The sequence below is a fragment of the Ochotona curzoniae genome, unplaced genomic scaffold, assembly GCF_017591425.1.
Source record: "Ochotona curzoniae isolate NIBS_2020 unplaced genomic scaffold, NIBS_Ocur_1.0 contig_3644, whole genome shotgun sequence".
NCBI lineage: Eukaryota > Metazoa > Chordata > Mammalia > Lagomorpha > Ochotonidae > Ochotona > Ochotona curzoniae.
In genome coordinates this window covers 64,803-81,064 of record NW_024465934.1, presented here as the reverse complement: position 1 = coordinate 81,064, position 16,262 = coordinate 64,803, and the positions used below count along the sequence as shown (strand labels likewise).

The following is a 16,262-nucleotide window of genomic DNA, read 5'->3' as shown; positions in this document are numbered from 1 at the left end:
TAATGTCCGTGCCTCTTATCATCCAAAATTGGTGCAAAGAGAAAAAAGAACTATTATTTATGCAAATCTCTTGACAAATCACTGTATACGCCATGACTCACGGGAGAACCGTCAAAAACAAAACTTGGGGTCCAGAGAGCTTGAGCTGTCTACTGCTGCTCCCACCCGCTGGCTGGTGAGTTCTCTTCTGCCACTGTTCAAAGCTTTGGATCAGGTGACAATGTGACCTTCCCACAGGGAATATTAGCTTTCTGTCCTCCATAGACACCACTGCATATATCCAAAACCTTGTAGACATAGAAATGAACCTTAAAGACAGATGCATCATTTTGCTATCCTATCCCTACATACATCCAAAGCATGGTCCAATCCTCAAGAATAAATTCTTGCAATTTTCTTTTTTTTTTTTATTGTTGCTTACATTGTATTATGTAGCACAGTTTTATAGGCGCTGGGGATTCCCCCAACCCCTCCCATACCCCTCCCCCCATGGTGGATTCCTCCACCTTGTTGCATAACCATAGTTCAAGTTCAGTTGAGATTCATTGCTTGCAAACACATGCCTTGCATTATTTTTAACATATTGTTTACCCAATACTATGTCAATTAATTCCATAATGTTGTATATTGATACTGAGGCCTTGTTGGGGCTTTTAACTGACCGGATCTTTACTCTGTTAGACGTATCTTCAGACCATACAAGGTCTCCCCAAGAGGCCACTGGACTTATCTGGACAATAAGACGCTGAACTTTATGCTAGGCATGTGTTTGCAAGCAATTCTTGCAATTTTCATTCCCTGCATTTCCTAAAAGAGTCGAGTAGCATGAATGCAGACGATGGGATTCCCAGCATAAGCTGGAACCATCGTAGACAATAGACCCAGAATCCAACACTTAGGGAAACATGACTCTGCATTCTGACTCCCGCCGCCCAAGCCTTGCCGGCCCTTCCTTACCAGGATCACCTCCCGCGGTTGAAGTGGAGACTTCTGGGGGCTGGTCTTCATGGGTAAGCGCTTCAGATTCTTCGCTGTGGATGACTGCACAAAGGAGCAAAATTCTCCCTTAGTCTCGAGTGGCAGCAAAGAGCATCATCAGGACACCCGAGAGGCTGAGGGAACTCAGTCCCTGGCTGATGCCTTGAATGTGTGGGACTGGCAGGTGCTTGCAGGCCCTAAGCCGAAAGCTAACCAAAGTGACGCAGAGTGGGCAGCTTCACCAAGCCCACCAGAATCTTCCACCTCCACCCTCACTCCATGTCTGTCCCCACACTCACACTTGCCTCTCACTCCTATGTTAGCTTTCTACTGGGTTCTACACCCGACTGTCCCATTCTCCTGTCCTGGCACCCGTGTCTCCCTACACCTGTTCGTCTTGCTGCTGCTTTGTTCTCCACACTCACAGATTCCTGGTTGTTGTCCCAGTTACTTGACGCCTAGCCCCTTGCCTGCCTCTCTTTATTGAAAATAGTCTCTCTGGCGTCAATACTCACGACCTCCATTTCTCTGAATCTCAGGCACGTGGGGAAAATCCAATAGGCGTGTGGGGAAATCCCAACCCATGTCGGAAATCCAATAGGAAATGAGTGAGCTCAGAGTTCACAGCCTCTGAGGGCATTCATTAAAATGCCATTCTTCTGCAACCTCAGACCAGGTAACATTTGCATTAGTTTTTAGGTTTCTCCCTAGTGTGTTTTAAGGTGTGCTTCTAGAATCCTATATACATACATACATATATATGTATGTATGTGCTATATGGACATAACACAAAAATATCTAAGAAATTACAAAACTGGCACCAACGCATGCTGTAGACAGGACTGAGATAACTCAACATTCTCACAAGCGTTTCTGTTGCTCGTTTTGCAAAGCAAATAAACACAGAATCCAAGACGCTAGCCTTGTCTTTACTCCCTTATGCAACTGTGAGGGAAGACCGCCTGACACTTACGTGATTGGGTTTTATCATTTGGAAATAAAGATGATAATGTCCATGCCTCTTATCATCCAAAATTGGTGCAAAGAGAAAAAGGAACTATTATTTATGCAAATCTCTTGACAAATCACTGTATACGCCATGACTCACGGGAGAACTGTCAAAAACAAAACTTGGGGTCCAGAGAGCTTGAGCTGTCTACTGCTGCTCCCACCCGCTGGCTGGTGAGTTCTCTTCTGCCACTGTTCAAAGCTTTGGATCAGGTGACAATGTGACCTTCCCACAGGGAATATTAGCTTTCTGTCCTCCATAGACACCACTGCATATATCCAAAACCTTGTAGACATAGAAATGAACCTTAAAGACAAATGCATCATTTTGCTATCCTATCCCTACATACATCCAAAGCATGGTCCAATCCTCAAGAATAAATTCTTGCAATTTTCATTCCCTGCATTTCCTAAAAGAGTCGAGTAGCATGAATGCAGACGATGGGATTCCCAGCATAAGCTGGAACCATCGTAGACAATAGACCCAGAATCCAACACTTAGGGAAACATGACTCTGCATTCTGACTCCCACCGCCCAAGCCTTGCCGGCCCTTCCTTACCAGGCTCACCTCCCGCGGTTGAAGTGGAGGCTTCTGGGGGCTCGTCTTCATGGGTGAGCGCTTCAGATTCTTCGCTGTGGATGACTGCACAAAGGAGCAAAACTCTCCCTTAGTCTCGAGTGGCAGCAAAGAGCATCATCAGAACACCCAAGAGGCTGAGGGAACTCAGTCCTTGGCTGATGCCTTGAATGTGTGGGACTGGCAGGTGCTTGCAGGCCCTAAGCCGAAAGCTAACCAAAGTGACGCAGAGTGGGCAGCTTCACCAAGCCCACCAGAATCTTCCACCTCCACCCTCACTCCATGTCTGTCCCCACACTCACACTTGCCTCTCACTCCTATGTTAGCTTTCTACTGGGTTCTACACCCGACTGTCCCATTCTCCTGTCCTGGCACCCGTGTCTCCCTACACCTGTTCGTCTTGCTGCTGCTTTGTTCTCCACACTCACGGATTCCTGGTTGTTGTCCCAGTTACTTGACGCCTAGCCCCTTGCCTGCCTCTCTTTATTGAAAATAGTCTCTCTGGCGTCAATACTCACGACCTCCATTTCTCTGAATCTCAGGCACGTGGGGAAAATCCAATAGGCGTGTGGGGAAATCCCAACCCATGTCAGAAATCCAATAGGAAATGAGTGAGCTCAGAGTTCACAGCCTCTGAGGGCATTCATTAAAATGCCATTCTTCTGCAACCTCAGACCAGGTAACATTTGCATTAGTTTTTAGGTCTCTCCCTAGTGTGTTTTAAGGTGTGCTTCTAGAATCCTATATACATACATACATATATATGTATGTATGTGCTATATGGACATAACACAAAAATATCTAAGAAATTACAAAACTGGCACCAACGCATGCTGTAGACAGGACTGAGATAACTCAACATTCTCACAAGCGTTTCTGTTGCTCGTTTTGCAAAGCAAATAAACACAGAATCCGAGACGCTAGCCTTGTCTTTACTCCCTTATGCAACTGTGAGGGAAGACCGCCTGACACTTACGTGATTGGGTTTTATCATTTGGAAATAAAGATGATAATGTCCGTGCCTCTTATCATCCAAAATTGGTGCAAAGAGAAAAAAGAACTATTATTTATGCAAATCTCTTGACAAATCACTGTATACGCCATGACTCACGGGAGAACCGTCAAAAACAAAACTTGGGGTCCAGAGAGCTTGAGCTGTCTACTGCTGCTCCCACCCGCTGGCTGGTGAGTTCTCTTCTGCCACTGTTCAAAGCTTTGGATCAGGTGACAATGTGACCTTCCCACAGGGAATATTAGCTTTCTGTCCTCCATAGACACCACTGCATATATCCAAAACCTTGTAGACATAGAAATGAACCTTAAAGACAGATGCATCATTTTGCTATCCTATCCCTACATACATCCAAAGCATGGTCCAATCCTCAAGAATAAATTCTTGCAATTTTCTTTTTTTTTTTTATTGTTGCTTACATTGTATTATGTAGCACAGTTTTATAGGCGCTGGGGATTCCCCCAACCCCTCCCATACCCCTCCCCCCATGGTGGATTCCTCCACCTTGTTGCATAACCATAGTTCAAGTTCAGTTGAGATTCATTGCTTGCAAACACATGCCTTGCATTATTTTTAACATATTGTTTACCCAATACTATGTCAATTAATTCCATAATGTTGTATATTGATACTGAGGCCTTGTTGGGGCTTTTAACTGACCGGATCTTTACTCTGTTAGACGTATCTTCAGACCATACAAGGTCTCCCCAAGAGGCCACTGGACTTATCTGGACAATAAGACGCTGAACTTTATGCTAGGCATGTGTTTGCAAGCAATTCTTGCAATTTTCATTCCCTGCATTTCCTAAAAGAGTCGAGTAGCATGAATGCAGACGATGGGATTCCCAGCATAAGCTGGAACCATCGTAGACAATAGACCCAGAATCCAACACTTAGGGAAACATGACTCTGCATTCTGACTCCCGCCGCCCAAGCCTTGCCGGCCCTTCCTTACCAGGCTCACCTCCCGCGGTTGAAGTGGAGACTTCTGGGGGCTGGTCTTCATGGGTAAGCGCTTCAGATTCTTCGCTGTGGATGACTGCACAAAGGAGCAAAATTCTCCCTTAGTCTCGAGTGGCAGCAAAGAGCATCATCAGGACACCCGAGAGGCTGAGGGAACTCAGTCCCTGGCTGATGCCTTGAATGTGTGGGACTGGCAGGTGCTTGCAGGCCCTAAGCCGAAAGCTAACCAAAGTGACGCAGAGTGGGCAGCTTCACCAAGCCCACCAGAATCTTCCACCTCCACCCTCACTCCATGTCTGTCCCCACACTCACACTTGCCTCTCACTCCTATGTTAGCTTTCTACTGCGTTCTACACCCGACTGTCCCATTCTCCTGTCCTGGCACCCGTGTCTCCCTACACCTGTTCGTCTTGCTGCTGCTTTGTTCTCCACACTCACAGATTCCTGGTTGTTGTCCCAGTTACTTGACGCCTAGCCCCTTGCCTGCCTCTCTTTATTGAAAATAGTCTCTCTGGCGTCAATACTCACGACCTCCATTTCTCTGAATCTCAGGCACGTGGGGAAAATCCAATAGGCGTGTGGGGAAATCCCAACCCATGTCGGAAATCCAATAGGAAATGAGTGAGCTCAGAGTTCACAGCCTCTGAGGGCATTCATTAAAATGCCATTCTTCTGCAACCTCAGACCAGGTAACATTTGCATTAGTTTTTAGGTTTCTCCCTAGTGTGTTTTAAGGTGTGCTTCTAGAATCCTATATACATACATACATATATATGTATGTATGTGCTATATGGACATAACACAAAAATATCTAAGAAATTACAAAACTGGCACCAACGCATGCTGTAGACAGGACTGAGATAACTCAACATTCTCACAAGCGTTTCTGTTGCTCGTTTTGCAAAGCAAATAAACACAGAATCCAAGACGCTAGCCTTGTCTTTACTCCCTTATGCAACTGTGAGGGAAGACCGCCTGACACTTACGTGATTGGGTTTTATCATTTGGAAATAAAGATGATAATGTCCATGCCTCTTATCATCCAAAATTGGTGCAAAGAGAAAAAGGAACTATTATTTATGCAAATCTCTTGACAAATCACTGTATACGCCATGACTCACGGGAGAACTGTCAAAAACAAAACTTGGGGTCCAGAGAGCTTGAGCTGTCTACTGCTGCTCCCACCCGCTGGCTGGTGAGTTCTCTTCTGCCACTGTTCAAAGCTTTGGATCAGGTGACAATGTGACCTTCCCACAGGGAATATTAGCTTTCTGTCCTCCATAGACACCACTGCATATATCCAAAACCTTGTAGACATAGAAATGAACCTTAAAGACAAATGCATCATTTTGCTATCCTATCCCTACATACATCCAAAGCATGGTCCAATCCTCAAGAATAAATTCTTGCAATTTTCATTCCCTGCATTTCCTAAAAGAGTCGAGTAGCATGAATGCAGACGATGGGATTCCCAGCATAAGCTGGAACCATCGTAGACAATAGACCCAGAATCCAACACTTAGGGAAACATGACTCTGCATTCTGACTCCCACCGCCCAAGCCTTGCCGGCCCTTCCTTACCAGGCTCACCTCCCGCGGTTGAAGTGGAGGCTTCTGGGGGCTCGTCTTCATGGGTGAGCGCTTCAGATTCTTCGCTGTTGATGACTGCACAAAGGAGCAAAACTCTCCCTTAGTCTCGAGTGGCAGCAAAGAGCATCATCAGAACACCCAAGAGGCTGAGGGAACTCAGTCCCTGGCTGATGCCTTGAATGTGTGGGACTGGCAGGTGCTTGCAGGCCCTAAGCCGAAAGCTAACCAAAGTGACGCAGAGTGGGCAGCTTCACCAAGCCCACCAGAATCTTCCACCTCCACCCTCACTCCATGTCTGTCCCCACACTCACACTTGCCTCTCACTCCTATGTTAGCTTTCTACTGGGTTCTACACCCGACTGTCCCATTCTCCTGTCCTGGCACCCGTGTCTCCCTACACCTGTTCGTCTTGCTGCTGCTTTGTTCTCCACACTCACGGATTCCTGGTTGTTGTCCCAGTTACTTGACGCCTAGCCCCTTGCCTGCCTCTCTTTATTGAAAATAGTCTCTCTGGCGTCAATACTCACGACCTCCATTTCTCTGAATCTCAGGCACGTGGGGAAAATCCAATAGGCGTGTGGGGAAATCCCAACCCATGTCAGAAATCCAATAGGAAATGAGTGAGCTCAGAGTTCACAGCCTCTGAGGGCATTCATTAAAATGCCATTCTTCTGCAACCTCAGACCAGGTAACATTTGCATTAGTTTTTAGGTCTCTCCCTAGTGTGTTTTAAGGTGTGCTTCTAGAATCCTATATACATACATACATATATATGTATGTATGTGCTATATGGACATAACACAAAAATATCTAAGAAATTACAAAACTGGCACCAACGCATGCTGTAGACAGGACTGAGATAACTCAACATTCTCACAAGCGTTTCTGTTGCTCGTTTTGCAAAGCAAATAAACACAGAATCCGAGACGCTAGCCTTGTCTTTACTCCCTTATGCAACTGTGAGGGAAGACCGCCTGACACTTACGTGATTGGGTTTTATCATTTGGAAATAAAGATGATAATGTCCGTGCCTCTTATCATCCAAAATTGGTGCAAAGAGAAAAAAGAACTATTATTTATGCAAATCTCTTGACAAATCACTGTATACGCCATGACTCACGGGAGAACCGTCAAAAACAAAACTTGGGGTCCAGAGAGCTTGAGCTGTCTACTGCTGCTCCCACCCGCTGGCTGGTGAGTTCTCTTCTGCCACTGTTCAAAGCTTTGGATCAGGTGACAATGTGACCTTCCCACAGGGAATATTAGCTTTCTGTCCTCCATAGACACCACTGCATATATCCAAAACCTTGTAGACATAGAAATGAACCTTAAAGACAGATGCATCATTTTGCTATCCTATCCCTACATACATCCAAAGCATGGTCCAATCCTCAAGAATAAATTCTTGCAATTTTCTTTTTTTTTTTTATTGTTGCTTACATTGTATTATGTAGCACAGTTTTATAGGCGCTGGGGATTCCCCCAACCCCTCCCATACCCCTCCCCCCATGGTGGATTCCTCCACCTTGTTGCATAACCATAGTTCAAGTTCAGTTGAGATTCATTGCTTGCAAACACATGCCTTGCATTATTTTTAACATATTGTTTACCCAATACTATGTCAATTAATTCCATAATGTTGTATATTGATACTGAGGCCTTGTTGGGGCTTTTAACTGACCGGATCTTTACTCTGTTAGACGTATCTTCAGACCATACAAGGTCTCCCCAAGAGGCCACTGGACTTATCTGGACAATAAGACGCTGAACTTTATGCTAGGCATGTGTTTGCAAGCAATTCTTGCAATTTTCATTCCCTGCATTTCCTAAAAGAGTCGAGTAGCATGAATGCAGACGATGGGATTCCCAGCATAAGCTGGAACCATCGTAGACAATAGACCCAGAATCCAACACTTAGGGAAACATGACTCTGCATTCTGACTCCCGCCGCCCAAGCCTTGCCGGCCCTTCCTTACCAGGCTCACCTCCCGCGGTTGAAGTGGAGACTTCTGGGGGCTGGTCTTCATGGGTAAGCGCTTCAGATTCTTCGCTGTGGATGACTGCACAAAGGAGCAAAATTCTCCCTTAGTCTCGAGTGGCAGCAAAGAGCATCATCAGGACACCCGAGAGGCTGAGGGAACTCAGTCCCTGGCTGATGCCTTGAATGTGTGGGACTGGCAGGTGCTTGCAGGCCCTAAGCCGAAAGCTAACCAGTGACGCAGAGTGGGCAGCTTCACCAAGCCCACCAGAATCTTCCACCTCCACCCTCACTCCATGTCTGTCCCCACACTCACACTTGCCTCTCACTCCTATGTTAGCTTTCTACTGGGTTCTACACCCGACTGTCCCATTCTCCTGTCCTGGCACCCGTGTCTCCCTACACCTGTTCGTCTTGCTGCTGCTTTGTTCTCCACACTCACGGATTCCTGGTTGTTGTCCCAGTTACTTGACGCCTAGCCCCTTGCCTGCCTCTCTTTATTGAAAATAGTCTCTCTGGCGTCAATACTCACGACCTCCATTTCTCTGAATCTCAGGCACGTGGGGAAAATCCAATAGGCGTGGGGGGAAAATCCCAACCAGTGTGGGAAATCCAATGGCCCAGTGCAGTAGCCTAGTAGCTGAAGTCCTCTCCTTGCATGAACTGCAAACCAAGAATGGTCCCAGTTTGTGTCCTAGCTGCTCCACTTCCCATCTAGCTCCCTTCTTGTAGCCTAGGAAAGCAGTCTAGGATGGCGAAAAATTTGGGACCCTGCACCCGCGTGGGAGACCTGGAGGAAGTTCCTGGCTCCTGGCTTCAGAGCGGCCGCATTGGCCATTGTGGTCACCTGGGGAGTGAGTCATCGGATGGAAGATCTTCCTCTGTCTCTCCTCCTCTCTGTATATCTGACTTTCCAATAAATGAATAAATCTTTAACAACAAAAAAAGGAGTAAAGGAACACGGTGAGTTGTGTCTGTACTGAGCTTGAGCGTACTCACTGAGCAATTGTCCCACAGGGAAAATAATATCAACTTTGGCATCAGACAGGTCAAAATAGGTCCGTGTGGCCCTCAGACCTAGTGGCCAACAGGTTCCAGCAAGAGCAGCACCACCAACAACCTAGGTATATAGGACTCCTTGTGTCTCTGTAATCCTGGGAACTGCTCAAACCCCTACAAGCGGGAGAAAAATTTGTACGGACAATGGTGCAGCCTCAGTACGGTATCACAGGAGCTGGAGACTGGTAAGCCGGGAACTGGAGCTATGGAGACCACAGTGGAAGTCTAACATAAGATCCCAGAACTGGAACTCACTGGAGGGAGTGGCACAAGTAACTTTAGCAAATAAGAAAAATCGAATTATAGAGTTGTGGGTGACACAGCTTAGAAACCTGGCCCAAGGAGAAGAGTCTGATCATCAGAAGCACAATGACCAAGAGCAAAAGAAGAAACAAAGGCACAATGAATATTACTGAAGTTTCCCTACAAAGAATCAAAGCCTCAGAGTTAACTGAGGAACATCGAGAAAGTGGAGGATACAGATTCAAAACACTTGTTTTAAAGCTTCTTATCAACAAGAAGCATATGAAGCAGGCATTCAAGGAATTTAAGGACTATGTCACACAGAAAATGAATCAAATGGAAGTTGATATATCAGAAATTAATAATACAGTCAAGCAAAAATTAAAGTATAATGGAGAGTCTCCAAAGTAGAATGAAGGAGGCAGAAGAAAGAATCTCAGTATTGGAAGATATTTCCTTTCACCAGCGGAAAACAGACAAAAAGCTGGAAGCAGAGCTGGGTCAAGCTCAAAAAAGTATTTAAGAATTAAGAGAAACTATTAAAAGGCCAAATGTAAGAGTTATGGGAGTGCTAGAAGGTGCAGAAAGAGAAGCTGGGTTCAAAAATGTATTTAATGAAATAATAAGGGAAAATTTCCCTAATCTAGAGAAAGAATTGGCAAACAACATCCAGAAACCCAACAGGATTGACCAAAAGTATCTCCACCACGACACATGATAATCAAGCTCTCTCCAGTCAAACATAAGAAAAAGATCCTGAAATGTGCATGTGAAACAAAAATCAACTGACATATGAAGGAATGCCAGTTAAATTCACAGGAGATCTCTCACAAAAACTCCATAGGCCAGAAGAAAATGGGGCAACATATTCCAGAATCTCAAAGCAAAACACTGTCGGCCCAGGATTACATACCCAGTAAAGCTTTCCTTTGTCTTTGAAAATAAAATAAAATTCTTCCACAGTAAAGCAAAAAAAATTTATAGAATATGCCTCTTTCAGACCCGACCAACACATGATACTTCAAGATGTTCTCTTGACAGAGAAGAGGAATAGCGCCTACCAAAACCAAAGGCAAATGTGAAGAACATCCCAGTGAAATAACAACACAAGACTAAATCAACGAACAACCCATTGCTAAAATGACAGGACCAAATTACCACCCGTATATATTAATCCTGAATGTTAATGGATTAACTCTTCAGTCAAATGTCATACTTACCCAAAATGCATTAAAAATGCAAAACCCATCTATTTGTTGCCTACAGGAGAAATATCTCACCAACAAAGATCAGCAGAAACCATATCTCATGGATTTTATATATATATCTTTAATTTATCCATTCAAACCACCTTCTTCCCATTAAATTCTTCACTGACTCGTAGATCATACAGGAGCATCATTTTCTTCAAGAAGGTTCTTGATTTTATTTTACATGTTATTTAATTTCATGGCATTTTAAATTTCTTTGTTTCCTGTTGTTCATTTTGTTTTATGGCTTTTCAATTAAGGGAATGTACAGTAACTTTGTAATGGAGACTTTCATATTCATATCTGGTATCATGTTATTGAACTTCATGGCATTGTAAATCTCTATTTTTCTTTTTTTTGCTGTTGATTTTGTATTGTGGCTTTTCACTTAAGGAGATGTACAGTAACTGTGAAATGGAGTCTGTCATATCCAGATGTGAGGATACAATGCAGTATGTATCTCTACTTCCAGACCAAAGATGAACTCCCAATGAAACTGTTAATTACATCTTGACAATACAATGCTAGCCCCTCTGCCATTACCATGCCCGCAATGACGGACATATGACTCCTTATGAAGAACTTATAGTAATGATATAGGTAAACTTGGGAGAGGAGGAGGGGACTTGACAAGGGTGGGAGGGAAATCCCAGAGCCTATGGAACTGTATCATAAAATGATAACAGTAATTTTATTTTATTATTTTTTTAAAAGATTTACTTTTATCATTTTTTTTGTTGGAAAGGCAGATATACAGAGAGGAGAGACAGAGAGGAAGATCTTCCGTCCGATGATCCACTGCCCAAGTGAGCCCAACGGTGGATGCCATGCCAATCCGAAGCCAGGAGCCTCTTCTGGGCCTCAGAGTCCCAAAGCTTTGGGCCGTCCTCGACTGCTTTCCTGGGCCACAGGCAGGGAGCTGGAAGGGAAGCGGAGCTCCCGGGATAGAACCGGTGCATATATGGGATCCTCGGCGTGCAAGGCGAGGACCTTAACCACTGCGCCACTGCACCGGGCACGATAACAGTAATTTTAAAAGAAGGAAAAAAAAGTCAGCGGTGTTACTATAAATGTTGCTTTTCCATTTTTAAGCATGGCCACTCTGGAAAAAAAAATCCCATTTACATTGGAACTGATAAAGAACAAAATACAGAGAAATAAATTTAGAGTAAAACATGTGTACACTAAAAATCCTAAAACTTTGATTAAAAAAAATTAAAGATGACAAGATAGACCCGCTCTTGATGGCCTAGTGGATGAAGTCCTTGACTTACGCCTGCTGGGATCCAATATTGGCACCAGTGTGTATCCCAGCAGCCCTACTTCCCATCCAGCTCCCTGCTTGTGGCTTGGGAAAGCAGTCAAGGATGGCCCAGAGCTTTGGCATTCTGCTTCCACATGGGAGACCCAGAGGAAGTTCCTGGCTCCTGGCTTCAGGTCAGCTCCACTATGGCCATTGCAGCCACTTGGGGAGTGAACCAGCAGATAAAGATCTTCCTCTTTATATCTCCTCCTCACTGTATATCTGCAGTTCCGATAAAAATAAATACATCTAGAAAAGATGACAACATAAATGGAAAGATTTTTCATGTTCATGAATTCAAAAAATTTATATTGTGGACTGTGTGTAGTACTGAAGTTCTCTATAGAGTTAATATAATTTTTTTTCACAATTCCAATGACTTTTTTTTACAGATATAGCAAAACAAAACTAAGTCTACAATTTTTATGAAACACAACAGACTGACTAGCTGAGGCAAACTTGATGACAAAGAACAAAGCTGAAGGCGTCACAGTATCTGACAGCAAAGAAATACTGGGACAGTGCAGTGGAGTAATATATTAATCCTCCACCTGTGAAACCTGCATCCTATATGGGCACCAGTTTGTGTCCCAGCTGCTCCAGTTCTATCCAGCTTCCTGCTAATGGCCTGGGAAAGCACCAACGGATGTTCAAGATCTTGGCTCTCTGAACTGACATGGAGACCTGAAAGAAGCTACCAGCTCCTGGCTCTGGAAGGCCCAGCTATGGTCAGGGTGGCCATCAGGGGAATGAACCAGAAGATGGAAGATACCTGTGTGTGTGTGTGTGTGTGTGTGTGTGTGCATGGAATGTGTGTGTTTTACTGCTCTCTGTAGTTCTTTCATCAACAATAAATAAATCTTTAAAATACACATGTACACTATAAAACTACAGTAAGCCAAACAGTACGCTACTGTCATAAACACAGACACCTAAATAGATGAAGCACAACAGCGCGTCTAGAAATAAACTCTTGCATGGTCAACTGTTATTCAGAAAAAGTGCCAAGAACACACAATGCGGAAAGGACCATTTGTCAATAAGCAGTACTGGGACAACTGGATAACACGAGACCAGAGAGTGACATTAGACCTTCATCAAAATCACCTGAAAAAATCCATCAAGAATGAATTAAAGGCTTCAATCTAAGACCTAAAACTGTAGAAGAAAACATGGGGAAGAGCTACATATCATGGGTCTTGGCAATGATTTTCAATGTGACACAAAAGTATGATCAATACAAGCAAAAATCAACAACAAAGATTATCTAAAGCCAAAAGCTCTGTAGAGTCAAGAAAATAACCCACAGGTAAGAGACAACCTACACTATGGCAGAAGACATGTGCAAATCTATCTGCTAAATGACTGAGACCCAAATGATGGAACTAACTTAAGCAACTCAATAATAAATTAATAATGGGTATTTTATTATCAAAAAAGTCCTGCACAAAAGGACCTATACAAGTGACCAACGTGTAAATGGGAAATGCACAGCACCACTAACCACCCGGGAAACATAACGTAAAATCATGAGAAGATGTCACTTCACGCTGGCTGCATTGGTGTTTAGCAGAAAGACATGAGAGGACAGATGCCGGTGGTGATGTCTAAAAACGGGAACCCCGGTGCTACTGCTGGCTGGGTTATAAATAGTACAGCCATCATGGAAAACAAAATGGAGATTCCTTGAAAATCACACATCAACTACGTAAGACAGAGCAGTCACACTCCTGGATATTTATCCCAAGTATATGCAGTCAATATGTCACGGAGGTGCCTGCACTCCCCCGTTCAGAGCAGTATTAGACACAGAAGTCGAGGCGTGAAGTCAGCCCAAGTGCCCGGCGACAGAGGAATGCGCAAAGATGACATCTACACAAAGGAATACGACTCAGCCTCAAAAGGAAGAAGCTCCTATCACCTGAATCAACCCACATGACCCGGAGGACACAACACTGAGGGAAACAAGCCAGGTACAAGAGGACCATCACAGAGCTCATCTGTGCTTCACAACAGCATCTCGTTTTCTTAAAAATTACTGAAAACGGATTTTAAGTGTTCTTACCACAAAAAGTATATGAAGAGCTATATATGCTCGGTACATCAAGTCATCCGTTTTATTCTGTGTCAGTGGGCTGTGAGCTGCAGGGTTCTCCTTGTCTCCCTTTGCTCTCCACTCCCGACGTGCCTGGGGATCCCTCAGGGAGCCCTGCCCACACCCTGCAGCCTTGAACCCTTTCTCCTCCTCCATTCATCCCTCCCTGTTCCTGGCACCTGCACACACAGATAGTTATCAAGGATATGGATCACACGTGTTACCAGTTTAACATATTCAGATGCTGTGTGTTAGAGGACAAAGACCAGATAGTGGAAAGCTTTTCATCTGGGCTCCTCTTTAACGCTGGCCACGGGCCATGCTTCTGAGCCCTTCAGGGCTCCACCCCTAGCTCTCCTGTCTGGAAGGTTCTCTAGCACTACTGTTTCCAGGTGTTTCAGCTGTGCAAGTCTGGCTTCCTCCACTTTGACCTCGGCTGCCTTCTCAATGTCCTCCCTCGTGTCCCTGACCTTCTCCATGTCCTCCCACGTTCCATCCCTGGCTTATCCTCTCTGTCCAGAACCCAGCTGGCTCCGTTCCCTCTACAAGTGAGAAATGCTTGTTACCTTGTTCCAGTGGCAGCTGAATCCTGGAATTCTCCTCTATGTGGCCTCTGACATTGTTCTGGAATCGAAGCTTGCGGTTGACTTCTGAAGACAGAGATGAGAAGGCGGTTAGAGATCTTCGCAGGAACCATGGAAGTCACAAAACCACCTGCTTAGGATTCTCCAGTTTCCGGATCAGTGCATCCCACAGAACTGAACGTTCCCCATCAGTCCATGGGAGATGGCATGTCAGCAAGGGAGGTTTTATGTTTTCCAGACAGAAAAAGACAAGCAAGGCTGGAGAAAACAGAAGTGGAAGCACTGTGGGCTGTGTTACCTAAAGAGTGCTGAGAGACTAGGTATGTGTTTGCAAGGAACGAATCTCAACTGACCTTGAACTGTGGTTATGCAACAAGGTGGAGGAATCCACCATGGGGGGAGGGGTTTGGCAGGGGAGGGGGGAATCCCCAGTGCCTATAAAACTGTATCACATAATACAATGTAAACAACAATAAAAAAAAAAGAGTGCTGAGAGAGAGAAAGCAGATAGCAACATATTCAATAAAAGAGAATCATGTGGGGTTTTTTCTCTGGTACCTCTTTTTAAAAAAGATTCTTTTATTGTTTAGAAAGCAGAGTAAGGGGTGAGGAGATCTCCCTTCAGTGTGGTGACTCTTACAATTGGCCTTGCCCCCATTGGGTGTCCCTGAAACTGGCTGGGGAGGTTTTTACAAGAGACCGACCCCATGAGCACAGAGTACCAAGCCAAGCTGGGTCCCGCACCCACAGTTAGTTAGACTGTCTATCGCTCAAATCAGGCTGCAGTCAATGGGGTGGGCTGCAGTGTAGACCAGCACAAGGGCTCCAGTGGAACAGAAGCCACTGGTTCTGCTCATTGGGATTTTCTGTGACTTGTCCTGTGTCCTCCTAAGTAACCGTGGTGCCCGTGTCATGCTGGTCATCTTGTTATTCTAAACGCCTGGCTCAGCAGATCTCTGAGTGGCGGCTGTACCCCTGCTATCATGCCAGAAGCTCCAAGAAGGTTCATGCCGCGTCTGTCTTGACAAGTACTTTATCTCCACTGTCCAGCACAGTCTGTGGTTTGTGTTAGAAACTCAGTACATGCTTGCTGAAAATATTTTACCCTAAACTCCTAAAGGTAGACAATTAACATAATTACCAATTTCAAAGCTTTTACGAACAGGAACTAATTTGGGGTATTCCTGCAGGTTGACCTCGTTGAACACTGCCTCGAAAACAGTCTCGTCAAACTTCTCCAGTTTCTCAAGAACATCATACACCACATGTTCAACACGCATCATGTTTCTCCAAGAATTTTCTGCATCCTTAAAAAATATAAAATAGAAAAACACAGAATATTAAGCTACAACAAGCTCCAGAAGTCAGTTTCATTCTTTTTTTTTAAGATTTACTTATTATTATTAAAGCAATTTTTGGTGCAGAGATAGAGACACACAGAGAGAGAACGATCTTCCACTTGCTGGTTCACTTCCCAAGTGGCCACCATGACCAGAGTTAAGCCAATCCAAATCCAAAAGTCAGGAGCTTCTTCCAGGTCTCCCACACGTGTACCGGGTTCCAAGGCTTTGGGCCGTCCTCCACTGCTTCCCCAGGCCACAAGCAGGGAGCTGGATGGGAG

General features: G+C 44.7%; 1 protein-coding gene across 1 annotated transcript in view; it reads right to left on the bottom strand.

Annotated features, from left to right (window-relative positions):
- The window catches only part of LOC121158210 (component of Sp100-rs-like), a 156,695-nt gene that overhangs the window by 125,612 nt on the left and 14,821 nt on the right, over positions 1-16,262 (bottom strand). The window contains exons 3-4 of the mRNA XM_040982867.1: positions 15,783-15,948; positions 14,624-14,707 (exon numbers count right to left, since the gene is read on the bottom strand). Of these exons, the coding sequence (XP_040838801.1) occupies positions 14,624-14,707; positions 15,783-15,948 (250 nt within the window). The remainder of the gene's footprint in view (positions 1-14,623; positions 14,708-15,782; positions 15,949-16,262) is intronic.